Here is a 27016-nt window from a genome sequence, read left to right as displayed (position 1 = left end):
GACAGAATGCGTGCCTTTAGGCTTCCTTGTTATGTTTTGAGGTCGCCGCTGCAGCCTGAGCTCCAAGCCAGTCTCACCCCATGGGGCCTCCAGGGTACAACCCCGACGCCTGCGGAGCTGCGGCCGCCAGGGCGGGGGCGGTGTTCGGGTCCGGGTGGGGGACCCGGGACGTCCGCGCGCCTCGCTCCACCCCGGACGGGGCGGGGCGGGGAAGTCCCGCCCAGCAGGCCGGGGCCACGGGCTGCCCCGAGGGCTGCAGCTCCCGCCTCCTTCCTGCCGCCGCGACCCCGGGCCCTAGCGGCCCGAAGAGCAAGCAGGGGGCAGAGGCAGGCGGGCCATGCCCTGGTCGCCCCACGCCAGCCCCCTGTGGGACTTGGTCCTGGGCGCCTTCGGCACCTTCGTCTTCCTGCTCGACCTGGGCGCCGACCTGTGGGCCGCCGTGCAGTATGTGCTCAGCGGCCGCTACCTGTGGGCCGCGCTGGTGCTGGCGCTGCTGGCCCTCGCCTCGGTCGCGCTGCAGCTCTTCAGCTGGCTCTGGCTGCGCGCCGACCCCGCCGGCCTGCACGGGCCGCAGCCCCCCGGCCGCTGCCTGGCGCTGCTGCATCTCCTGCAGCTGGGCTACCTGTACAGGTGAGCGCCCCGCCCTCGGGAAGGGGGAGGGGAAGTGGTACCTGCGGCTGCTGGGCCACCCGGACACGTGAGCGCCCCGCCCTCGGGGTGGGGGGGAACGACACTGCCCTTCCACCGGGCTGCCAGTAGCGGTGAGATTCCTGACACCGGGGAGGGGCGTGGGAGGAGACCCCCGCCCCTGTGGGCACTATGGCCTCAGGAGAGGTTAACCCTGGCAGACGCCCTCGGAGCTCAGCCAGCCCTGCCCTTCCTGGCGCAGGTGAAGAGAAAGGCAGGTGCATGGCTTTGGAGTCAGACTTCTCTGGAGCCAGTTCTGGCTTTGCCACCTGTGGCTTCATTTCTGGTTTACTCCTCTATAGAAAGCAGGGAGGGCAGAAGGAGGCCTAGTGGTTAAGAATTCTGCATCCCATATCGGAGAACCTGGGTTGGAGTCCCTGCTCGGCTTCCTGCTCCAGCGGCCTGCTAGCGCTCACCCCTGGAGGAAGCAGATGATGGCTTGGGTACTTGGCGAGCTGGACTGAGTTCCTAGCTCCTGGCTCCAGCCTGGCTCAGTCTGGGCTGTAGCAGGCATTTAGGGAGTGAACCACTGGATGAAAATAATTCTCTGTCTCTACTTCTCAAAACAAAACCCAGTGGAGGCAGTAACCTGCAGACATGTATTGTGGGCGGCGCTGTCGAGAGTGAGTGACCGGTGACAGGTACCTGCGTGAGAGTTCACCCAGTTCAGCACCAGCAGGACCTCTGGCAAGGCACCGACTGCCCCAGCTCTCAGTGTACCCAGGGTTCCAGTGGGGATGGCAGGAAGGCCTGCCCCTCTGGTGAGGATTAAATGCCACTTGTAAAGTGTCCTGGCGCAGAGGGAGCTGCCTGGTCACCTGGACCACGCCCGAGTCCCGGCAGCCTGACCGCCTGCAGCAGCGCACAGGGCGCCTCACTTGCCCAGCTGTGCCTCTGCCCTGAACCTGGGCTGCGCACCCCCAGACTTCGAGCCTGAGGGCAGAGGTGGCCTCTGACTCATCCATGGAGCCTGCTGGGCACAGCTGGCAGTGAGATGGGTGTGGCAGGGTCCTGCGGAGAGGGGAAAGTGAAAGTGTCACACAGCCATGCCCTGTGATGAGGTCAGGAGGGTGTGACAGCCCTGCCCTGTGATGGGGTCAGGAGGGCGTCACAGCCCTGCCCTGCGATGGGGTCAGGAGGGGTCGCCCGGGCGGGCTCAGCCCTTGGATCCATTTTCACATCCCCCGCCGCCCTGGATCTTGCGGGGCACAGCAGCACAGTTTGCAAGAGTGGCCGCGAGAGGAGCTTTGGATGTGGCAGTCGCCGGGGGCACTGTCCAGGCCTCAGTAGGACCTCGGGCGGGCACGAAGGGGCGCAGTGACGGGTATTACAGCCCCAGGCTGGCCTCGCCGAGCCCTCAACCCGTGACCTCCTCCTGCCTCTGCCCGTCTCCTGTTTTCTGCTGAGCCTGCGTCAGACCCTGGACTGCGTTTCGGCTTTAAAAGTGGGGTCAGTGTTCCTGCTTGTGCCTGGGGGGAACCAGTGTGCCAGGGGAAGTGACAGCGTCTTATGAATGAGCTTGCAGTGAGTGAATGGGCTCACCTCCCCGTCGCCTGCGGAGGCCGTTTCCGGCTGGGAGAGCCCTTGTGCCTCTTCCGCCCTCGCCCCGCCCCCGCCAGTGGCTTCCCCAGTCTGCGCAACCTCTGGACCCTCTGGACTGTGCCCCAACCCGCAGCCCCGCCTCTCCGGGCCAGGCCTCTCCCTGAGCTGTGCGGCAGCCGCAGCCTCCTAGCCCAGCGCTCCAGTCCTCCGCCATCCACGGGATCTCGCCCCGCCTTGCCTGTGCTCGGAAACTCCCTGGCTCAGCCGCTTGCCCCGAGGATCCCGAGAGATACTCAGACACACTGCAGTGTATAGCCTATGTAGGGCTCTGGGTCCAAGTCTGATTCCACTGCTTCTTAGATGCCGCTTTTTTTTCTTAAAGCTATTGTTATTAAAAATGTGCATTTATGGCCGGCGCTGCGGCTCAATAGGCTAATCCTCCGCCTTGTGGCGGGCGCCGGCACACCGGGTTCTAGTCCCGGTCGGGGCGCCGGATTCTGTCCCGGTTGCCCCTCTTCCAGGCCAGCTCTCTGCTGTGGCCAGGGAGTGCAGTGGAGGATGGCCCAAGTGCTTGGGCCCTGCACCCCATGGGAGACCAGGAGAAGCACCTGGCTCCTGCCTTCGGATCAGCGCGGTGCGCTGGCCACAGCGCGTCGCCCTCGGGCGGCCATTGGAGGGTGAACCAACAGCAAAGGAAGACCTTTCTCTCTGTCTCTCTCTCACTCACTGTCCACTCTGCCAGTAAATATATATATATATATATATATATATATATATATATAAATATATAATGTGTATTTATTTGAAAGACACTGGTTCACTCCCCAAGTGCCTGCAAGAGCTGCGGCTGGGCCAGGCTGAAGCCTGGAGACCTGGAGCCTCCATCCAGGCCTCCCCTGTGGGTAGCAGGAACCCAAGTACTTGAGCCATCCCTGCTGCCTCCCAGGGTGCAGTTGCAGGAAGCTGGATGGGAAGCGGAGTGGCCAGGACTCCCTGGGACGCGGGAGTCCCAGGAGGCAGCTTACCCACTGGGCCACAGCACTGCCCCAGCTGAGTAACTTCTAGATCCCCTTGCCTATCTGTGAAATGGGCTCCTCTGGGGGAGTCAGTAGGTCAAGGCTCGCAGGGATCTGAAGGCAGTGACTGTGCAGGCAGAGTCGAAGCTGCATTTATCCCCGTTCTCCAGAGGAAGGAACAGATTCAGAGAGGTTACGTGGCCTGCCCGAGGCCCCACAGCAGGGACGTGGGGAGCTGGGCTCTGAGGCACCCTGCACCCCAGGGTGCTGACCTGGCCCTCGGGCATCTGTGTGTGCCACCAGGTGCCTGCAGGGGCTGCAGCAGGGGCTGCGGGTGTGGCGGCAGGAGGCGCCCTCCGACTTCCACGAGGCCTACGCGGACTTCCTGTCCCTGGACATCAGCATGCTGCGGCTCTTCGAGACCTTCCTGGAGACGACACCGCAGCTCACGCTGCTGCTCGCCATCGTGCTGCAGAGCGGCGGGGCCGAGTGCTTCCAGTGTGAGTGCCCTGCACTGCCCCGCCCTGCCTTGACAAGGCGTCCCCCTCCCACGCCACTGACGGCTCACTCTTGTACTGAGGCAGCCGAGGGAGGCAGACCTGGCTTCAAATCTGGTCACTCTTGAGTGGTAGGACTTGGGATGGACGGCACGACTTCTCGGAGCGTCAGTTTGGTCTCAGCTGAAACATGGAAGCCAGACACACTCCTACCTTGTCGGGTGGATACAGGGCGTGGGGGAAGGGTGCACATGAAGCCCAGTGGCTGGCACTTAGCAAGTCTCGGTTGTCATCTGTGCTGTCTTTAAAAGATGTATATTTATTTATTTGGAAGGCAGAGTTAGAGATGGAGAGACAGAGCTTCTAACTGTTAGCTCACTCCCCAAATGGCCACAACGGCCACAGCTGGGCCAGACTGAAGCCAGGAGCCAGGAGCTTCATCTGGGTCTCCCACGTGGATCCAGGGACCAGAGGCCTTGGGCCATCTTCCGCTGCTTTCCCAGGTGCCTTAGCAGGGAGCTGGATCAGAAGTGGAGCAGCTGGGACTTGAACTGGCGCCTATATGGGATGCTGGTGCCGCAGGCAGAGGCTTAGCTCAGTACGCCACAGCGCCTCCGAGGTCTTTGCTGTCTTGAAGATTGCAGAGATCGGAGCGTGTGGAGAGCCTGACGCATCACAGACCGTGTGCTGCTCAGGCGGTTTCCTCCGCCCGGGTTAGAACAGGGCCTCCCTGCTGTGCCTGTCCCCGTGCCGCCCACATGGCAGTGACCAAGATGCACAGAGCCGCTGCCCCGCCAGGAAGGCCGGGCAGTTACAGTGCAGCACGCAGAGGGACAGGAAAGGTTTTGCCCGTGCAAGGGAAGGAACTGGCTCGTGGTTGCAGACCCAGCTGGTGGTCACGCTAGGCCGGGATGCTTGCTCACGTCTGGCGCGGGGTCCAGCCCCGCTTCAGCACCCGCCCACCTCCAGTCCTCCCGGCACCTCACAACGCCTGCCCCCACATGCCGCGGCCTCGTGTGGCACCCCGACCTGTCACGCCCCGTGTGACCGCAGGGTCTTCCTTGGGCCTCCATTTCCGCGGCTGTGCGAGACGGGGTTGGACTTAGCTTCCAGGGCCCTCTCACCTTGCAGGTGGGAGCCTGCACCATTCTCCGAAGAAGCCATAGCGGCTGAGCACGTGCCGCTGGCCGGGCTCTGTGGAACGGGCCCGTAGTCCCCACTGCTCGTGTTCACAGAAGCTATGGGTCGCTGCCGTCTTCCTCTCCATTTTCCAGAAGAGCAGAGGGAGGCAGAGCGCCTTGCCCCGGTCACTGAGCGCTCCCTGAGCCCGGCTTTGTGGGAGAGCAGAAGGTGCCAGCCCCAGGGCCCAGTGGAGACGGTCTGCGTGCAGGTGGGGTGGGGAGGCAGATTTTCCCCAATTTTTTCTTCTTTTTTTTTTTTTTTTAATTTTTAGTTCTTTTTTATCTTTTTCCCAATTTTTTTCTTAGCAAGCATTTATCATGTGCCACACACTGGACGGGAATCCCAGATGAGTGTTCAGGAGCCAGAAATGAAAGAATTCCTGGGTGATGAGCCTTCAGGCAGGAGTGGGTGGGGAGTTCCGGGGGCGCCTGACACAGCTGAATGGGAGGAGGGGGTCAGGCTGCGGCCAGCCCAGCAGCCTGGGCAAGGTCAGAGCTTGCAGCCCTGCTGGGGCCTGGGGCGGGGCTGGCTGCAGATCTGAGGCCAGACTGGGGGTTTCCAGCGAGCATCTGTTGGATGAATGCCAGGAGCCAGGGAGGGGGCAGAGCGGGAGGCCTCCTAGGGACCTCCTGTGCTTCCTGGAGATCCTGGTGCTGGGAGACCGGGAGGTGGGACAGGAGTTCCTGGACCTTGGACAGTGGAGACCAGGGCCTGGTCTGAGCAGGGAGGAGACGGGAGGGCAGCTGCAGCCTCCCATGGGGTTTCCTGCCTCCCTCTCCAGGAGGGAGAATTGGGGCACTGGAGTTGGTGATTTTCAGGCTCTTTCGGGACAGGGAGGGTTCTGGGGCCCTGGGAGAGGCTCTGGACGCATTGCACCAGTGCTGTGTGCTGGCGAACGGCTGCCAGCCACGCGCTCTCCTCGTGAGAGCACTGGAAAGCCAGTCAAGGGCAGGCTCCGTGTTTGAGTCCTGACCCTGGTGTCTATTGTGTGAGCTTAAAGTTCTCCTGCCACAGATCCCTGCTTCGGGGTCACTGGGAGGGCCCTGCAGTACCTGGGAGCCCACGGGGCTCACCGCTTTCTTCTTCCTCCTACAGGGGTCGGCATCTGCACGTCCTTCCTGGGCATCTCGTGGGCGCTGCTGGACTACCACCAGGCCTTGCGCACCTGCCTCCCCTCCAAGTCCCCTCTGGGCCTGCGCTCCTCCGCCGTCTACTTCCTGTGGAACCTGCTGCTGCTGGGGCCCCGGGTCCTGGCCGTGGCCCTGTTCTCGGCCCTCTTCCCCCGCTACGTGGCCCTGCACTTCCTGGGGCTGTGGCTGGTGCTGCTGCTCTGGGTGTGGCTTCAGGGCACAGACTTCATGCCAGACCCTGGCTCGGAGTGGCTGTACCGGGCCACGGTGGCCACCATCCTCTATTTCTCCTGGTTCAACGTGGCTGAGGGCCACACCCGAGGCCGGGCCACCATCCACCTGGCGTTCCTCCTGAGTGACAGTATTCTCCTGGTGGCCACCTGGGTGACTCACAGCCCCTGGCTGCCCGGCGGGATCCCGCTGCACATATGGCTGCCTGTGGGAGGCATCTGCTTCCTCTTGGGTCTGGTGTTGCGCCTTGTCTACTACTGCTGGCTGCACCCTCGCTGCAGCTGGGATCCTGACCGGGTGGACGGGGCCCATGGGGCCCGCAGCCTCCTCTCCTCTGAGCTGGGTCCGCTGCCCCAGAACAGGCGCATGACCCAGCTGGCTAAGAACTTTTTCCCCAAGGCTAAGGATGAGGCTGCTTTGCCGGGGAAGGGAGAAGTGAATGGGGTCCTTTGAGGCAGGGTGAGAGCCTGCCACGGCAGCCTGCCATGCATACAACGAAACGGGGCTCTGGGCCCCAGTTGTCTAGAGGGTGCCTTAGGGAGAGAAGACCACCTGTTCCTGTTCTCTTCCCCCAACCAGAGCAGCGGGGGCCCCAGAGCGCCCCACAGCTGGCACTCCCGTCTCCCAGCCACTCCTAAAATAACCAGTGGAGGTGCCGTCCCATCCTGGGGCCCCAGGACCCCCAGGGGATGCTCTCTAGAATTCTCCCTCTCCACACCTCCATTTGGTGCCTTCAACAGTTCTCTATTGAGAGCATTTTCTGGGTCAGGAACGTCATTCGATCCTTGAAACCCAGAACCACAGCGGCTGCCATCCTGGCCTCATCCCTTACCTGTTCCGACAAAGCCTGTAAGCCGGGAAAGCCTGGTGCTAGGTAGTCCCTGGCGGCCCCTCCAGAGGCTTGGTGCAGCTGGCCCAGCCCCTGTTCTGCTCGCAGGAGGCTGCCTTTCCACCAGTGCCATGGGGGGGACCTGTGGTCTGGCCGGGCACAGCCATTGAGTGTTTTTTTTTTTTTTTTCCTTTCGCCAGTGTACTGCCTACCTCAGAGTATGCACCTCCGTCCTGGCCCGTGACAGACACTAAGTGTTGTTTTACAGTATTATTAGGTTTTTAGTAAAGCTTCGTGGAATCCTCCAAGTCTGGTCATTAAGTGAGACTTTTTTTTTTTAAAGATTTATTTATTTGAAAGTCAGGGTTAAAGAGAGACGACTTCCATCTGCTGGTTCACTCCCCAGTTGACCGAGACGGCCGGAGCTGTGATCCAAAGCCAGGAGCCAGGAGCTTCTTCCAGGTCTCCCACGGGGGTGTGGCTTTACCCGCTATGCCACAGCGTGGGCCCCATTACATGAAACTTCAAGTTCAAAACCTCCTAGAATGAAGGGATCAGGGACACGAGGTTCCTCAAAACTGACAGTGTCCCCTGGGACACAGGACTGGTTTGGCTGGGACTTCTCAGCCTCATTTGCAGTTTCAGGAGCTGGTGAGCCTCACAAACCAGATGTGGACAGATTCTGGAGGCTTCTCATAACCACCAGCTGCTGGGCCGGGCAGGCACTGGATTTGAGATTCCTGGAGAACAGTGCTGGGGCCTCGGAGAGGGTCTGTGAGGAGGGTGGCGCAGGGGATGGGGACGTGGGCAGTGGAAGCTTTTGCTGCTTTGGGAGGTCTGTGCTTTTGCAGAAACACAACAGAAATGGGTGCTGGGACAGAAGGTTCCAGTCACTGCTATGAAGGGAACCAGGATGGTCTCAGTTCTGTTAGTCATTCATATCGAGACAATACAGAGGGCAAGCAGAGGGTAGGCAGTGGTGTCATCCCAGAGAAGGGGGGGCGGTTGGCTTACTCACTGCGGGCTTGAAACATCCTGCAGGCAGGAAGGAAAGTTGCAACACTCTTCCTTTTGGGGCTACAATGCAGCACAGGAATGTAGCTCCACTGGCCCAGAGATGGCAGGCTGGGGGTGGGTGTTGGGGGGGGGGTGTGTGCTACCAAGACCACACATGCAGAATGTTAACAGGCAGGAAGGATCCCACAAGACATCCAGTCCAGTGATTTCCAGATAAATTTCATGAACCTGTAGAATGACCCATGTGGTGGCCAACCCAGTGTTAACCAAAAAATCCCCATGTGGGCCAAGCGCTGTGGCATAGCGGGTAAAGCCACAAAGATTTTACTGGGGCCAGTGGCTGTGGCATAGTAGGCTAAGCCACTGCCTGCAGTGCTGGCATCCCATTCGGGCATTGGTTCAGGTCCCGCTGCTCCACTTCTGATCCAGCTCCCTGCTGATGGCCTGGGAAAGCAGTAGAAGATGGCCCAAATCCTTCGGCCCCTGCACCCACGTGGGAGACCCGGAAGAAGCTCCTGGCTCCGGATCTGCTCAGTTCTAGCCATTGTGGCCATTTGGGGAGTGAACCAGTGGATGGAAGACCTTTCTGTCTCTCCCTTTCTGTAACTCTGCCTCTCAAATAAGTAAAATCTTTTTTTAAAAAAAGATTATTTATTTGAAAGAGGGGCAGAGAGAGAGAGAGACTTCCATTTGCTGGTTCACTCCCCAAATGCAAAGGCTGGAGCTGAGCTGATCCAAAGCCAGGAGCCAGGAACTTCCTTTGGGTCTTCCACGTGGGTGCAGGGGCCCAAGGATTTGGGCCATCTTCTACTGCTTTCCCAGGCCATCAGCAGGGAGCTGGATCAGAAGTGGAGCAGCAGGACCTGAACCAATGCCCGAATGGGATGCCAGCACTGCAGGCAGTGGCTTTACCTGCTATGCCACAGCACTGGCCCCAATAAAATCTTAAAGACCCCCAAAATCCCCATCTGTTACTTTATCATCTCATGAAAGAATATGGCAATCTCAGAATAAAGGATCATTCTCTTCACTGAATACCTTTAAACACAGACACACAGAGATCATTGTTTTCTCCCGTTCATGCAAGATTGAGTCCTACAGAGGATGGGCTTGGTTCTTACAAGTCTCCGAGTTTAGTGCCCAACCTAGCCTTGGCAATAGATGTTGAGGGTTTCACCAAAATCACCAAATTTTCCACAAGAAAATCCAAAAAAGATGTACTCTGCTTTCGGCTATGCTCTCCAGATGAAACTTAATGTGGTAACGTGTATGTAATTAAGTTCGAACCATGTACAAGCAACATTATACATATAGTGTACCGCCTAGGAAGCTGTGGATGTTAGCAGTTGATTCATTTGTATACATTTTTAGAGTTCACAGAATCAGGAGTTTAGAAAGGTGACAGTGACACTTGACAGTGCTTAGAGTAAGAACTTTTCCCTGAAGATTCCCGTCAATCTTTAAGGGATGGACGTTAGCCTAGTGGTTAATGCTGCTCAAGACACCAGTGTTCCATCTCAGGGTACTTGGGCTTGACATCTGGCTGCAGCTCCTGACTAGCTTCCTGCTACTGTGGGGGTGACGGTGATGGCTCAAGTAACTGGGAACATGCCTCCCATGTGGAAGACCCGGATTGGATTCCCAGCTCCTGGGTTTGACCTGTCTGGGCATTTGGGAAGTAAACCAGAAGACAGTTTATAGCTCTGTCTCCCAAATAAACTTTAAAAAAAAAAAAAAACTTTTAATGCCAAGAACCTTGTTTTTGAAAAATAAAAACCTGTGGCCAGAACTGTGGCATTAATGGGTTAAGCCCCTTCTGTAGTGCTGGCATCCCATATGGGTGCCGGTTGGAGTTCCAGCTGCTCCACTTCCAATCCAGCTCCCTGCTAATGCACCTGGGAAAGCAGTGGAAGATGGCCCAAGCCCTTGGGCCCCTGTACCTGCATGGGAGACCAGATGAAGTTCCTGGCTCCTACCTAGCTTTGGCCAAGGCCATCCCCAGCTGTTCCAGTCATTTGGGGAGTGAACCAGCGGATGGAATTTTCTCTCTGTAACTTTCAAATAAAAGATTTTTTTTCAAAATAAGGAAAAAGTAAAAACCTAAATTGCTAATTTTTATCTGTCCTCCAAAGGCTTAAAGGGAAATGTGTGGTATATTAATTGTAGGGAGACATGCAGGTATTTATTCTCTGGGCTTGGAAATCAATCAAAAGCATGTGTATGTAAATATATCACACATATATTTAGGATTTATTTGAAAGGCAGAGCATGAGAGAAAGACATACACAACCCTTCTGTCTATTGGTTTACTTCCCAAATGGCCACAGTAGCCAGGGCTGTCAGGTCAAAGCTACGAGCCAGGAGTCCATGTTGGTCTCCCACATGAGTGGCAGGGACCCAAGTACTTGGGCCACCTTCACTTCCTTCCTGGGCACATTAGCAGGAAGCTGGAACAGCCGGGACTGAACAAGCACTCCAATACAGGATGCTAGCATTGCAAGTGATGGCTTACCGTCTGCTGCACCACAATATTGGCTCCAATATTTGTATTTTTAATTCAGGATATGGCAACTAATAGGTTTGCTTCCATTACAGTGTGGCTCAAAATCTGTATCTAATGATGAAAAGATTTAATTAATAGACTACAGGGCTACCTCTTTTTTCTTTTTTAAAGATTTATTTATCTGAAAGACAGCATATGAGAGAGAAAGGGAGAGACAGAAAGAGAGGTCTTCTATCCAATAGTTCCCTTCCCTAAATGGCCACAATGGCCAGAGCTGGGTCAGGCCAATGCCAGGAGCCAGGAGCTTCTTCTGGGTCTCCCATGTGGGTGCAAGGGGCCCAAGGACTTGGGCCATCTTCCACTGCTTTCCCAGGCCACAGCAGGGAGCTGGATTGGAAGTGGAGCAGCTGGGAGTTGAACCGGCACCCATATAGGATGCCAGTGTTGCAGGCCATGGCTTTAATCTGCTGTACCACAGCACTGGCTCCCAACCTCTTTCTTTCTCAAGAAACATGGGGAAAGTACCTTGAGAGGTCTGACACATGTGGTGTCTGAAAGCTGGAGCCAAGCTCTACTTTGTTTCACTGCGATGAAAGCCTTCCTGTTTCCCAGAGAGCAGCAGTAGTCACACCCAAGTCCGGAGGAAAGTAATCTCTACGACATGAAATTAGGCCAAATCAAGTAAGATTTGATATAGAACTGCCATTCCAGTTCTAGACTTTACAAAGCCATATATTTTAGAAACAATTAAAAATAAAATCTCCATTACAAAGTATTTTAAAATACTTATTTTCCCATGTATATTTAATTATACCAAATGGACAGGTATTTGTTCCACTGTTTCACTTTGCTTAGTGAGATCAGCTGAGCCAGTTGTTGGAGGGGTGACACCTCTCTAGTGAACTCTGCAGAGTGTTTATGAAGCTCTAATGAGAACCCCACACGGCTGGGCAGCTGGGCCAATCCTATTCAGGAAAGACACAGAAGCAAGCTGTATAGAAAATAAAAACTTTATTTTTTTCAAGTTTATAAGATAGTTCCCATTACATATAACATTATGGTCAAGGATACTACAGCCACGAATGCCCGCAGTCACATAAATATATCCAATCCACTGAACGCCTTTTCCTGCCGAGAGAGGCATCTGAAGTCCAAAGAGAGTCGTGCTGTGAGGAGAAGTCGTGCTTAATGAGATGGCTCCTGTCAGCGCATCAGGAACTAGCCAAGGAGCCCGGCTTGCTGGAGCCGTGTGACTCAGAGGAGAGGACGGGACAGGCGGCCTGCTCGTCAGAACTGTTTTCTCTCTTGTAGTTTAAGGTATTTTAGAATCTCAGAATTCAGATCTGGCCTCTATAGTGTGGCCATCTGGGGAGTTCTAACTTCAAGATGAACAAGGAAGCCAATGTAGTGGTAAGATACAGAAGCCTGCCTGAGGGCGGCCCTCACGGCCCCCTGCGCAGGAACGAGAGGGAGGCCCCACGCTCACCACTCCTGGTCTAGACCATCCCTCTCCCAGGAAGAGGGAGCCACGGTCCACACTCTCTCCCTCGTGGCTCAGTGGCACTGACACCCATTCAAGCTAGTGAACATCTGGGAGCCCCGTAAGCTGCGGCTGCAGTTTGCCAATCTGCTTCTACTTGGAGCTTTAAAGACCAGTTTGTGTAAATGTGAGTAAGCCATGGCCCAAGTCTTGGGACACTGGCTTTGCCCCCCAATTTGCAGAGCAGAAGACAGTAACACCCAAATCAAACAAAAGCCTAAACAGGCATCTAGATCTGGAGCAGGCCCCAGGGGCACTGGACAGAATGATGCTAAGGCACAGTCAGTTTTACATTCGAAGTCAAGCCGCCTCCTAAGCCCAGGACACACCTGACCACTCTGGACCCTCCACTAGAGATGGTCCTCGCAGGAAGTGCACACGCCCATCTCAAGAAGCCCATGATGCCAGCTGGGGAACGACTTACCACGTGACTAATTTCATGGGGACTCTCCAGAAAAGAGGCTCCCTGGCTCTCTGCTTCCCACAGCTCTTTCCCAGATCTCTGTGCTGGGGAACAGGGAGATGGGGTGAGAGGGCAATGTCTCATGGATAACTAATTCATTTTGGCAAAGATGAGCCAAGAAGCTCCTGCCTCCTGTCTTCCTTTAGATGAGGGTGGCAGCAACCAGAAAAAAGCAGGGGCTGCTCTGCTCTGCTCAGAAAGCCTCCCTGCCTCTCTTGGCCAAGTTCAAGTTCCCTTTGGAAAAAGCTAAGCTGGGTAGTCAGGGCAGGATGAAAAAGGCCATTGAAACAGTCTAAGTTGTATTCTAAAGATAAAAGAGTTCCCAAAGGGTGTGCGGTGGGAAGTGTTGGTATGTGATGGGGTTACTGCGCTGTAGCCCCACAAGCCCGAAGCACCGTACCAACAGGGTGGTCTTTGCCAGGGCCGGAAGCCAACAGTTAGACTGGCAATAGGGGGAGTTTTGAGTCCTGTAAGTAAAGTACATCCTGGACTATTCTGGGATCAACCATCATGGAGCAACAGCATCTGGGCATCAAGGCTGAATACAGACCAAGGGAGGGCCTGCCTCCGCCATCTGTCTCTTCTACCCCAAATGCAAACAAGGCAAAGCGGTACCTCAGTCATGGAGCACCTGCTTCAGCTGCTCTCCAAACACTTGCTTCCTACAGTTGTGAGACACGAAGCACTTGTCAGACAGTTCTGAAGGAATGTGTGCACCAGCCTTGGTGTGCTGCTGTCTGGGTGCCCTGGCATTGGCAGGCGTCCTACCTTTCTGTGCTGCAACTTCTCAGGAATGGCACACGGACTCTCTGGGGATAAGCAAGCACGGCTGGGGTTGGTCAAAGGTGCCCCCTCCTGAGGACCAAGACTGATCTTTCTGAGGGACTGTCACCCTTCTTGGTGCTGCCTGGGACAGTCTGAATTTTGTCAGCTCCTGGGAATTTGGCCTGGCTGAGCAGGTACCCAGGTTGGTCCTGGAGGGATGGCACATCCAAGAAATCCATCCAGGCTGGAAGGTTGGCCCCAGTGCTGAGGTATCCACCAATTTCCCAGGGGTCAGGCTGAGAGATGCTCCTGCATTTGGTCCAGGATTAAGTCTTCAGGTGTGAAGTAGGGGAGCCCGCATCCTCATTTAAACCAGGAAAGACTGGCCTTCTGGATTCCTACTGCAGAGTGAACACCAGAAGCGGGTATTGCTGGGGAAGGTAAGAGCAGTCTGCTGTCAGTTTCAGGCAGAGGCTTGGGGGGAATGTGAACCCAGATACCCCACAGGCAACTTATGGGCTTCTTCACAGGAAGCCCAATACTTTGGAAGTTTGGGCCAATTCTTATCCAGCCTATTCTTAGACTTGATTTGACTTCTTGGGACCAATGTGTGTGGACTGGTCAGAGCTGAATGGAGACAGCAGCGAAGGCTTAGGCCCAGCAGCTGATGGACAAGCAGAGGGGGCCGCAAGGTCGGCAGTGGACGGGAAAAGCTGCTTCTGTGCTGGAGGATCGGATGGCGTCTTCCTGTCTTGAGAGCCAAAGAGGCTGAAGTTCCTAAGAAGCCTCAATCCTTTTTCTCCAGGTGGGAGGATTAGCCTGCTGGCATGTAGTCTCTGAATTAAGAGTCAAGCTGAAGGCTTAGAATTTACCGTCTGAAAGAAGCAGTTTCTTGGTTTGTGTCACTTGATTAAAGGGGAAGAAGGACTGGAAAAAGGACTAAGACTTTTAAAAGGATGGGAAATGCCAAGTCCAAAGTTCATCAGTGTCCAGCACCCCACAGTTCGGCCAAGTAAGAAATGGAAGAACGGGAGAGAAGCAGACCCCTGGGAGCAGCTACGGGGGGGCTACCGTCACACAGAGGTATTTAGACATTTCAATGACTATTTTCAAGGAAACTTTAAATGACCCTTTCTTGCTAGAAAAAGAAAGGGGGACACCTGCTTCAGAGACCCTCACCTATAAAAATAACATACACATTCACTGGAAGTAAGTTCTACGGCTAAGGAGATTCTAAAGACTGCAAGAGATGTCCCAGAAGTCTGCTGCGTTATCCTCTCACCACAGGGTCACAGCAGTTCTCAGTCTGACCACCACTAAGAGCGCACCTCTGCTCCAGGAATTTCCATTCTTTTTTTTTTTTTTTTTTGAAACAAAACAAAAGAGAAGAATTAAAAGCACAGTAGCTGCAACGAGCCTATTGTTCTCTCTATCCAGCTGTCTCCGCTTCTGCATGAGGATGAACACGGGCTGGGGCTGACTCTCGGCCAAATCTGCAGCTGTTGTTCTGATTGTGTTCTCGCCAGCATTCCATGGAGCAAAGACAGAGAGTCCCCAGCTGGTTCCAGTCTCTGGCTGCCCTCAGGAGTGGAAAGGAGCTCACCAGAAAGGCTCCTCATTCCAGTTCTTAGAGAAAATCCAGCTCCAGGGCCTGGTGCAGGGACACCAGGTCTCCGTGGTTCGTGATCCTCCAGAAAGGCATGTTGTGCTGGAGAACGGAAGGTGAACGGTCAGCCCAGCTGCTTTCGCGGTTTTTATCCACCCGTACCCAACCCTCCACAGACCTCTTCCCAGGGTACTTGGTAACCTTCCCCACCTCGGAGCAGTCATAAGGATCAGAGTAACTTTGCATGTTATAGGACACTTCACACGTGTGAAATGGGTTCAGTGGTAAACTCTGCTTTTACTGTAAGAGATATATCTATTCTAGCTACTATTCTAGATATACTATTATATTATTATATTAATATATGTACACTATTCTAGCTACACAAAGCTCATGAAAAATGTGTATCATGAAAAAACTATGCATGGATTTCAAGATTATCCACACCAAAGTAAACTTATCTTTTAATCTCATTCTCCACCAACTTAAAAAAATGTTTATTTGAAGGACAGAAAGAAAGAGACATAGAGAGATCTTCCATCTTCTGCTTTATTCCCCAAACGCCCAAAACACTTAGGGTTGGGTCAGGCTGGTGCCAGAAGCCTGGAACTCAATTTAGGTCTCCCATGTGGGCTGCTGGGACACAAGTGATGACTTGCTGCCTCCCATGGTGCACATTAGCAGGAAACTGGAATGGGAAGCAGAGCCAGGACTCAAACCAGGCATTCTGATGTGTGATGTGGGCATCCCAAGAGGTGACTTAACAGTTACATCAAGCACCTATCGCTCACACTAGATATTTAAAAGGCCATTAATATACAGAAGAGGAAGCAAACTTGTTTTGTTATGCTCAGGTGTGCTAGACTTACTTAGAGATAACGTTTTATTCAGTGGAAGGCTGGACTCCACAGTGGAATAGGCTACCTGGGCACACCTGGGTTTATTCAAAGAAGGACCAGCAAGTCTTCAGAAAAGATCCCTCCCATGGTGGAAGTCGGATCAGACAAAGCATTACAGCGTCTGCCAGGGGGTTAGTCTTCAGTAGGTGATTACAAGCAGCACGGTAACTACACCAACTTTGCTAATGACTCAAATGGTTCTTTCTCTTCCCCACTCCCTTCTTCAGACAGGGAAGCACTAAGCTGACACTTGGGTCTTTCCCAAAGAGAGCAACAAGAAACTCTGTAATGAAAGCTTCTGTGACGAGATATGTGAAAAAAGCAAATGTCTTTGAACTGCTACATACAGTGACAAATGAAACCATCACGAGGTGCTAACACCAACTGATCACAAATCACATGATTCATCATTAGTTTGTTTCTTCTTCTTCTTCTTCTTTTTTTTTTTTTAAGATTTACTTATCTAATTTAAAGGCAGAGTTACAGAGAGAAGTTTTCCATCTGCTGGTTCACTCCCCAAATGGCCACAATGGTCCAAAGCCAGGAGCCAGGAGCTTCCTCCGAGTCTCCCACACAGGTGCAGGGGCCCAAGTACTTGGGCCATTTTTCACTGCTTTCCCAGAAACATTAACAGGGAGCTGGATCAGAAGTGAAGCAGCAGGGACTTGAGTTGGCACCCATATGGGATGCTGGTGCCACAGGCAGTGGCTTTACCCTCTACGCCACAGCGCCAGCCCTTTTTTCTTTTTAAAATTTATTTATTTTCTTGAGATGCAGTTACAGTGGAGAGGGAGTGACAATGGGATCTTCCACCCACTGGTTCACTCCCTAAATGGCCCCTATGGCCAGGGCTGGGCCAGGCTGAAGCCAGGAGCCTGGAACTTAACCAGGTCTCCCATATAGGTGGCAGGGATCCAAGCACTTGGGTCATCTTCCGCTGCTTCCCCAGGCACATTAGCAGGGAGCTGGATCGGAAGTGGAGCAGCCAGGATAAGAACCTGTGCTCACATGGGATGCTGCTTCGCCTGCTACCCCACAACACCGTCCCCAGTTGCTAAGGTTTCTATGTTACCTGGGGGAAGAAACTCAAGGCAGGTGGTTCTAGTTGGTAACCCACTGAATACAAATCTAAGAAACAGAGCTGCTGGAAGAAAATAAACTGAGGTAGGGAAGGAAAGAACTTCTGTAGATCCATTTAGTAAATGAGGAAACTCAGAGAAAACAAGTGAACTGTACAAAGTTGCACAGCTTATAAACACATGGGAACCGAACCTGCCTTTGTAGATTCTACAGCCAAAACTCTTTCACCTACTGTTCCCTGTAGTGAGAAGGGATGACCTGGTGTCAGGACATGTATAGCTATGGCGTTAATATCAGAACCACTGTTCAGGGCTCAAAATTGGAAAGGACATTCTTTATAGCAATTCAGTCCCAACCGTACTGTATATATATTTTTTCTTTCTTTCTTCTTAGAATCTGAGCCTAGAAAAGTCAGAATGAGTTGTGCTTTTTGTGGTCAAGGCTGATATTCTTGAGAAAGGCACTGCCATCTACAGTGAAAACAGGTTTAATGATGAGGCTCCTTGCAACAGGCTTCAAAGATTTTAAGATTTTTGACTGGCAGGGATGAGGTGGTCTGTCAGCTTATACAGAGAATTTCATCTGGGGAGAGAACCACTCTCCTCTTTACAGCACAGCACTGTAGCTGCACAGCAGCATATCCGGATTCTGAAGTCTGAACCTCTTTTCTGACTGCTCAATGCCCAACCTCTGGCTTATCCGCTTTGCCGGTTACCTGCTTGGCTGCAATTTCTTCATCGCGTCCATCCCCAATCACCACATACGTGACTTTCTTTCCAAACCTTGACACAATTCTCTCAAAGCAGCTCTCCTTACCTGATGAGAAAAAGAAATTTCCTATGAGAATATTCTTCCCTTTTTTCCATACAAAAGAAAAAGGCTGCAAACTGTCAAACCAGTGGTCAAAAATGTTATATTACTACAGTTTTTTTATTTAATTTAATTTATTTATTTATTTTTGACAGGCAGAGTGGATAGTGAGAGAGAGAGACAGAGAGAAAGGTCTTCCTTTTTGCCGTTGGTTCACCCTCTAATGGCTGCCATGGCTGGCGCGCTGCGGCCGGCACACCACGCTGATCCGATGGCAGGAGCCAGGTGCTTCTCCTGGTCTCCCATGGGGTGCAGGGCCCAAGCACCTGGGCCATCCTCCACTGCACTCCCTGGCCACAGCAGAGAGCTGGCCTGGAAGAGGGGCAACTGGGAAAGAATCCGGCGCCCTGACCAGGACTAGAACCCAGTGTGCCGGCGCCGCTAGGTGGAGGATTAGCTTATTGAGCCGCGGCGCCAGCCCATATTACTACAGTTTTAATGATCCGTGTTTACTTTAAAATTTAGTGTATACGGGCGAAATGGCCATTTCTCCATTCAATTATTGTTTGTTGTCTATATTCTCATTAAACTAGGGTCTCTTTGCTTTTCACTTGTTAAATTTATCAAGTATTAAGTCTTTACTATAATGTAATTTAAAAATGTTATCTCAAAACAAAACAAAAAAAGAAATGCAGAAAGAAAGTGAGAAGGAGAGAAGGAGGAAGGGACTATCATTATGTTCTTAGCATTATATCTACATGTACATTGAATCTGCTAAAAGCTAACTAAAAATTAAAACAAAAAACTTAAAAGACAAAGGCTGCAACAGTCAGGTTCACCCGCCTGTACTCGGACAGACCACGTGGCAGCCCACGTAGTTTGCTTGGTTGGGAGCAAAGGTAGTGAACAGAGACTCAGCAGGCCCACTGCCCAAAAGAATGTGACACTGGGCCATTACAACGGTAACTTATTTTAGCCCTCATATCAAGGAAATTTCTACAACTGGGAGACTAAGGGACATGGGGTGTGAGACAGCTGTGAGTACCACCTCCTCTTCCACATCTTCTGTACTTTATAGTTTATAAAACACTTTCCACTTATTCCTTCATTTATTCTCACAATAATTCAGTGAGGCAGGAACCATTCTCTGTCTCACAGGTGACTCACAGGTCTAGTGACGTGCCTCAGGTCACACACAAGCTATTAGTTAGCATTAGACATGCCATCCAATTCCAAACCCAAATTCTGGCCACTGGGCCATGACAAATGAGTGATTTCTGAGGAGAAATGTTTTAAGGCAGGACAGGAGAGTGGAAGCATAAGGCCATGATTTCTTGTTAGAAGTAAGTAGCAGACATACAGCCATTTCCCTCCAATTCTTCATTTTCCAGAAACAGTCTTGGACATGGGTCTTATGTTCTTCAGTAGGGGAGGAGCCTGAGCAGGACTGAGAAAAGTGACTGACTCATCAATGTGGCAGCATCGTCGCTCCCATCTGGAGTTTCCTCATTTACTACCCCATGCAGCTCCAGCGGAGATCCTGTATCACTATAAGTGACCTTGGGGGGGTGCATGATTTAAATCCACTGCAGACAGTTCTGACACACGTGATAATGGATCACAATATCCGGAACCAACATCTAAAACACACACAGATGATTCTACTGTGGGAAAGATACTTCATTTGCATAAATAAAAGGAAACTATATTCCTGGTTGTTTCTCCACATGTTTTATATTTTATTTCCTTGTTTCTGCCACCTTCCTCAGGTAAGTAAGGTTGTAACTTCGCTTCCTTCTTCATCTAACTCCATGAATCTCATCTTTCTGACATATCCAGGGACTTAGCACTAGGATTCTCATGTAAGATAAAGGTGCGGCCAGCGCCGCGGCTCACTTGGCTAATCCTCCACCTGCAGTGCCGGTATCCTGGGTTCTAGTCCCAGTTGGGGCACCAGGTTCTGTTCCGGTTGCTCTTCTTCCAGTCCAGCTCTCTGCTGTGGCCCGGGAAGGTAGTGGAGGATGGCCAAGTGCTTGGACCCTGCACCTGCATGGGAGACCAGGAGGAAGCGCCTGGCTCCTGGCTTCAGATCAGTGCACTGCGCTGGCTGTAGCAGCCATTTTGGGGGGTGAACCAATGGAAGGAAGACCTTTTTCTCTGTCTCTCCCACTGTCTAACTCTGCCTGTCAAAAAAAAAAAAAAAAAAAAAGATAAAGGTGCCTCTTCCTCAAGACACTTGATTGCCATCGGCTGGAGAATTTCTGTAATAAATATACCAATACACACAATCAGAACTAAGAACCTACATCTGTGTATACTCAGAAGTACTTGCACACATCAGAAGCACGCAGGGCAGGTCAGTAACCTGTTCTGTGTAGCTGGTGCGCAGCCTGGGCTTTGAGGGCCCTCTGGTCTCTGGTGCAACTATTAGACTCTGCCTCTGGAGTATGAAAGCAGCTGCACAAAAAGGAATGGGCACAGCTGTTTCACACAACTACATAAAAAGAGGCAGGGGGCAGGATTGGCCTGTAATCTGAAGACTCCTGCTCTAAAGTAAACATACCAGTGTTCTTCAAAAAGTTCCTGGAAAACATGTCATGCAAAATTAGGCACGGATTTCAAAACTATTTTACACCAAAATAAATTTTTCATTCAATTTCCCCATGACTTTTTTGAAGCACCTCCAATCTGAAAGTGCAATTTCTGGGCCATGGGGTCATGCATATCTCAAACTTTATTAGACATTAATAAATGTTTTCTAAAATAGGTATACCCATTTTCAATTCCATCTGCAGAGTAAGAATACCCATTATCTTAACAAAAGTTAGCATCATTACACTTAAATTGTGCATCTAACCAGTAGTAAATATATCACAGTTAAATTTGCAGTCCCCTTAACTGGGGACTTAAGGGTTTATTCAGAATTTTATAAGTTTTTCCTTTTCTGCAAATTAGCTATTTTAAGCAGCTTTCTTAATGAATGTGAGGGATTTTAATAATTTTCAAGTATATAGTTTAATCCTTGATTTTTTTTTTTTAAAAGATTTTATTTATTTATTTGAGAGGTAGAATTACAGACAGTGAGAGGGAGAGAGAGAGAGAAAGGTCTTCCATCTGCTGGTTCACTCCCCAAATGGCTGCAACAGCCAGAGCTGGGCCAATCCAAAGCCAAGAGCCAGGAGCCCCTTCCGGGTCCCCCACATGGTTGCAGGGGCCCAAGGACCTGGGCCATCTTCTACTGCTTTCCCAGGAAAAACAGAAAGCTGGATTGGAAGAGGTGCAGCCAGGACTAGAACCGGCACCCACATGGGATGTCGGCACTGCAGGCAGAGGATTAACTAACCTACTGTGCCACAGTGCTGGCCCCGTTTTTTTTTTTCTTAAAGATTTATTTATTTATTTGAGAGGCAGGGTTATAGACACAGGGTGGGGGGCGGTAACAGGTGCAGCACGAATAGGACGTTTGATTGTAAGGTTAATGACAAAACAGAACAGAAACCATACCAATTTTGGTAGCACTATAGATGTTTTCAATTGGAAATATTTCTCCTAGTCCATACAGGAGCACTTTGGCCAGAGCTGGAACCAGCTGGGTGGTAGTGATCAGAACATTCACACAATTCTTCCTATAAGAGAGCAAGAAGAAAAAGCAAAAAATGAAATTAAACCAACCTAGGAGCAAGAATTCAAATGGGCCAACTCTTTAGGAATGAACTAACAACACAGTAATCTCACATGTCCTTCAGCTTCACTAAACCTCCACCTCTTGGGGTCACTCTCACTGTTTACTGCTGTGGCTGTGGGTCTAGAATTCCCGTTTTGAAGGAGAGCTGTAGGATATTGGCACAGATGTAGTATTTATTTCCCAATCTGGCTTCAAGTTGAAATCTCTTAATCTGCTTAACGGACCTTTTGCTTTTGAATCTTGCCTTCTTGAACAGGTCCGAGAATACTGCCTGGCACTTCCTCTACTTAGGATATTTGTGATATGTCCCCTACGTGTGCCTCTGATGTCACTAGACTCATCCCCCAGGTTGTAGAGGATGATTACTCAGCTTTAATTTAGTGGGTAAAAAGGAAGGACAAAGAAAAAAGGGTTTCCTACATAAATATTCTCTTACAACTTTAAAGTGTGCTTAATATAAACTATCGTTGTCTCTCTCCCAACCTAAATACTTCCCTGCACGATTTAACCACTTCTTACCCCTATCCCAAACTCTGTTTTAGGGAATGGTCTATTCTGGACTGGGATAGGAAAGAGTCTCAGAGGATGAGACCTATGAGAATCGTTACTGAGATGTGTGTGGTGTGGTGTGAAGATGCTGCTCGGGATGTAAGTGCCAGAGTTCAAGTTCCGGCTCCATTCTCCCTTCTAGTTTCTTGTTAAATGCTGGGAAGCAGCAGGTGATGATCAAGTAGTTGGGTCCCTGGTACCCATGTGGGAGACCTGGACTGAGTTTCGGGCTCCTGGTTTTAGCTCAGCTGTTGCAGACATTTGGGCAATGAACCCAGGATGGGATATCGCTCTATATATGTATGTGTCTGTTTTTCAAATAAACAAACAAAAAATCATTTCCATACCTTGACTGGATGAGAAGTAAGGACTTTAACGCAGTTCCTAACCAGGAATCTGTTAAAACTTCAATTTCTGCTCTTAATCTCTGCAGTGCTTCCTTTCTCTGGGGACTGAGGAGCCCTTTAGAAATAAAGGCAGATGCATTTATTATTTGACAACATGTACTTGCTGACACTGAGAAAACAATTTCTAAATTCAATTTAGAAATAGTGTGAGTCTGAAGTATTCTACCAAACTGATAAGTATCTCTTCTTGGAGACACCATGGACTAGTGCTACTCAAAATGCCATTTGACTTTCTTCATTTGAATGCTTTCCTATTGGGTACAACAACAAAACCAGCCAAAGGAAATATAAGATTCTGGTGCAGGCTCCCTTTTTCATCACCAATCAGTAACACAATCAGGAGACTGCTGGACCATGCTCTGAGCAGCACTGCCTTAGAACACGACATTAAGAACTAAATGGTAGGGCCAGCACTGTGGTGTAGTGGGTAAAGCCACCACCTGCAGTGCTGCCGGTTCGAGTCCTGGCTGCTCCACTTCCAATCCAGCTCTCTGCTGTGGCCTGGGAAAGCAGAGGAAGATGGCCCAAGTCCTTGGGCCCCTACACCCGCATGGGAGACCTGGAAGTTCCTGGCTCCTGGCTTTGGATCAGCATCTGGAGAGTGAATCAGCAGATGGAAGACCTCTCTCTCTGCCTCTGCCTCTCTGTAACTCTGCCTTTCAAATAAATAAATCAATCTTAAAAAAAAAAAAAAAAAAAAGAATTGAATGGCAAAGTCTTAGAGCTCAAGAGTCCTCTGCATTTCTAATTTCTTTCTAAAGAAATCAAAGCAGGAGGAGAGAAGGGGCCTCCTCATAGTGACAAAGGCCTTTCTACTGCCACGCATACCTCCTGTGATGGCTGCACCTCCACCTGCCCGGGAATGCTAAACCTGAGACTCCAGGATGAATGACCAACAATTGTTCTGTACTTACTATGAAACAACTCCAGGTGGTAACAGATTAAAACCCTGCCTAAGACAATACAACTAAGCACAAAATAAAGAAAGCAACTCATATGATAACCTGAGTTATAATATTCAAATAATGAATCTGGCTCTGAAGTTTTTTGTAGTGAAGGTAAGGAAAAAAAAATCCTGTATTCTATTAGTAACCCTCCAGAAAAGCAGAAAGGGTATCTGTGAGGAAGAAGCAGAATTTGCTGTCATACTGATGGCTTTACAGTACAAGAACTAACACAGAATGTGACACTTTTGTTAATTCACAGTGTGCAAAACATGTAAGTAGACATTACTGTTCACCTGTTCCTATTTCTTCAGGAAACCATGTAATGGCACAAGGCAAGGAAAGGATCAGGATTGAGGTCATAAATAAAAACAATAATAGAAAGCCTGGTGTCGATGAGAGGAAAAGTTAAAAAGGCTTAGAGTTGCCAAAATAAAATAATAGTTCTAAACTGTAAGAAACAAGCAATAAAAAGAACATGAAAAAAAAGTAAATTAGATCCCCCAAGTCTGTATTTTTATCTGGTATTAGAGGAGTGTAACAGGAATGAACCAAATTGTTCTTCAAAGCCCTGTTTCTACTTCTGCACCACACTAGAAGGCAGCAAGTACAGTCCAAGGCTCTGCACCTGCAGCAATATGCTTTAGCAAGCTCTGCAGTCCCTGAAACGTTTAGGCGACATTTTGTGCATCTCCGAGGGTGATGGCTCCATTTTAAATATTCTCTCTCAGGGGCAACTCACTAAAAAGGAAACTGTAGAATGCAAAATGCACTGGACCCAAAGTTAGTGGATATAATTCCAACCATGTCAGGGTCACTAACTTGCAACACAATTGTGGGCAAGCTGCCCCTGCTGCCTCTATGAGGGACATCAATTTTCTCAACTGCAAAATGAGGGATTTAGACTGGATCTTCTAATCTGATCAATTTATGATTAATTCCAAGTAATAAAATTTTAGGTTTTGTGGCATCTGACATTTGTAGTATTTCTGGATAAAACGAATTTCCAAGGTCCTTCAAATTACAACACATGGATACTGCCAGCCTACAACCTTGGCCTAGTTTTCCACTCATGACAAGCTTAACACCTAGTTCTACCTGTCTTTTGTCTTGATGGTTATATGAATCAGCCAAAAACCTATGATACCTTATTAACTATTAACTCAAGAATGAAACACACATCCTTATACAACATCCATGGATCACACTTCCTATAAAAAAGGCACTTGTTGGGGCCAGTGCCATGGCATAGTAGGTTAAGCCTTTGCCTGTGGTGCTGGCATCCCATGTGGGTGCTGGTTCAAGTCCTGGCTGCTCTTCTTCTGATCTGCTCTCTGTTATGGCCTGGGAAAGCAGCAGAAGATGGCCCAAGTCCCTGGGCCCCTGCACCCTTGTGGGACACCCAGAAGTTGTTCCTGGCTCCTGGTTTCAGATTAGCCCAGCTCTGGCCTTTGCTGCCATTTGTGGAGTGAACAGCAGATGAAAGACCTCTCTCTCTGTCTCTTCCTTTCTCTGTCTGTAATTTTGTCTCTTAAATAAATAAATACTCTTAAAAAAAATAAAAAGGCGGCTCTTGTCTAAAGAGAGCTTTCCAAAGTCACACTGAGAGCTTACTCTCCAAAGGGTTTCAAGTAAACCTCCACTGCATTAACATGCTGCTGAGCCAATTCTTAAACACAAGCAGTTGCCAGAGGGGACTAAGGAATTTCTGGAAAGGAAAGCAGGAGATCAGAAAGATACAGAGCATTGACAAGACTGGCTGGATGCTACACTTACCACCCACGTTGCTTTTATGCTTATCATAGATTTCTCTCACTTTTCGGTAGCGGAAAGCCAGTTTCCTCATCCAGTCCACACCTCCCTGGACACCTACAGAGGAACCATGGCTGCCACTGCCTCCTGAGCCACTGAAGCCATCTGTTGAGAAACTGTAGTTGCTGCAAAGAGAGAGCATTACAAAAATCAAAATCTATACAGCATGGAGTTTTTGACTGATTGCCATCTGGGATTCTCTGTCCTGTGTTCCGGTATCTGACTTATTCCCGACATTTGATAAACAAAGCTTTAAGAATCTTCTCCCTGGGGCCAGCACTGTGGCAATGGTGCCTGTGGTGCCTGTGGTGCCAACAACCCATTTGGGTGCCATTTGAGCCCCAGTGGCTCCACTTCTAAGCTAGTTCCTTGCAATGCTCCTGGGAAGGTAACAGAAAATGGTCCAACTGCTTGGGCCCTTGCACCCACATGGGAGACCTGGAAGAAACTCCTGGCTCCTGGCTTTGGCCTGGCCCAGCCCTGGCTGTTGTGGTCATTTGGGGAGTGAACCAGCAATTAGAACATCTCTATCTCTCCCTCTCTCTCTGTAATTCTGCCTTTCAAATAAATAAATAAACCTTAAAAAGTAAAAGAATCTTCTTTCGTCTTTGTTTGTCGGAGTCTACCTTTCACTAGCCCTCTATCTAAGGGCTGAGAAGGAGGAAAGGAGAGTTATGCACAATTCAAGCACCAGCACCCCTACAGACTGGCTTGAGATAATGCACCTTTTTTTGTGAATGATAGAATATCATACGGTGAAAAAAGTAGAACATAAAAATCTGTGTGTACCCACTCACACATGCACAAAATGACTGCAACTATGTAAAAATGAAAAATACTTAAAAAAGGAAGGAAATAACCCCAAATGCTAATAATGGAAAGATAATGGCATCTGGTTTTTCTTTAGCAACCTGCTAAGTTCACAGGTTACTGCAGTAAAATATGAACACAAATCCTTTGGATACTACTTTTTTTTTTAACATACATTTTTAGATGTTTATTTGCTTATTTTCATCTACCTGAAAGGCAGAGAATGAGGCAGAAAGGGATAGAGGAAAGGGGAGAGGGAGAAAGAGAGGTATCTTCCACCTGCTGGTTTACTCCCCAAATGCCAGAAACAGTCAAGCCAGACTCCATCCAGGTCTCTTGCATGGATGGCAGGGGCCCAAGCACTTACGTCATCCCCTGCTATTCCCGGGCTGCATTAACAGAAGATGGATCAGAAGCATCGTAGTCGGGACTCAAACTGGCATTCCAATGTAGGATGTAGGTGTTGTAACCTGTGGTTTAACCTGCTGTAACACAATGCTGGTCTCTATACTCTCTTCTACTTCTGCTTCTTGGTTAAGGGTTGGACTCAGAATATAAAGTGAGTGTGGTAAACGTGATGATGTTATACTTCACAGACTAAGCTCCTCTGGTTCTCTCGTGAGCACCTGCTCTGAAGAAGTCAACTGCCCAATGTCACGCCCCTCCGTGAGGAGGCCCATGGAGTGAGCAACTCGGCCTCCTGTCATCAGCCACCTGCGAGAGACCAGAAGGAGGTCTTCCAGCTCCAGTCAAGCCTTTGGATCAGCGTAGCTCCAGTCACCATCCTGATTTCACCCTCACAGACTGATGAAGAACTACCTCGCCAGGTTGCTTTCAAGCTCCTGACCTAGAGACTGTGAAGTGGGAAATGCTTACTTGTCTATTTGTTATACGGCAGACTTGTTATTTCACAGTAGATAACACAGTCACCAACACTGGGGAGAATAAATACTTCAGAAGTAAAGATTTTTAAATGACAAAATAAGAGACAACTTGGATCAATCAAAAGTTA

The 27016-nt window shown here is 50.3% G+C and overlaps 2 protein-coding genes across 18 annotated transcripts in view; one reads left to right on the top strand and one right to left on the bottom strand.

Annotated features, from left to right (window-relative positions):
- The first annotated feature begins 212 nt into the window (after positions 1-212).
- XKR8 (XK related 8) lies at positions 213-7422 on the top strand. Its single transcript, XM_002716085.5, has 3 exons — positions 213-630; positions 3549-3745; positions 6020-7422. Exons 1-3 carry the CDS (start codon positions 338-340, stop codon positions 6736-6738), a joined length of 1209 nt encoding a protein of 402 aa, XP_002716131.1. The 5' UTR covers positions 213-337; the 3' UTR covers positions 6739-7422.
- Positions 7423-11628: 4206 nt separating this feature from the next.
- EYA3 (EYA transcriptional coactivator and phosphatase 3) overlaps positions 11629-27016 on the bottom strand; it is a 107378-nt gene continuing 91990 nt past the window's right edge. For 13 of the 17 annotated variants that reach the window (XM_002716084.5, XM_051856782.2, XM_051856783.2 and 10 more), the window contains 5 exons: positions 25159-25319; positions 22379-22493; positions 21302-21423; positions 17703-17803; positions 11629-15110 (listed from right to left, as the gene is read on the bottom strand). In XM_002716084.5, coding sequence (XP_002716130.3) covers positions 15030-15110; positions 17703-17803; positions 21302-21423; positions 22379-22493; positions 25159-25319 — 580 coding nt within the window. In that variant the 3' untranslated portion in view covers positions 11629-15029. Of the gene's footprint in view, positions 15111-15539; positions 15697-17702; positions 17804-21301; positions 21424-22378; positions 22494-25158; positions 25320-27016 lie in introns of those variants that run through there. The other 4 variants (XM_070078983.1, XM_051856784.2, XM_070078984.1 and 1 more) reach the window with 1 other exon arrangement.

Source organism: Oryctolagus cuniculus, chromosome 7, assembly GCF_964237555.1.
Source record: "Oryctolagus cuniculus chromosome 7, mOryCun1.1, whole genome shotgun sequence".
In the NCBI taxonomy this organism is placed as follows: domain Eukaryota; kingdom Metazoa; phylum Chordata; class Mammalia; order Lagomorpha; family Leporidae; genus Oryctolagus; species Oryctolagus cuniculus.
The sequence above is the reverse complement of the archived record's forward strand: the minus strand, read 5'-3'. Positions and strand labels throughout refer to the sequence as shown.

Coding starts and splice junctions, on each gene's coding strand:
- XKR8 (XM_002716085.5), top strand. CDS start 338: ATGCCCTGGTCGCCCCACGCCAGCCCCCTGTGGGACTTGGTCCTGGGC. Junction 631..3,548: donor CAGCTGGGCTACCTGTACAG/GTGAGCGCCCCG, acceptor GTGTGCCACCAG/GTGCCTGCAGGGGCTGCAGC. Junction 3,746..6,019: donor CGGGGCCGAGTGCTTCCAGT/GTGAGTGCCCTG, acceptor TTCCTCCTACAG/GGGTCGGCATCTGCACGTCC.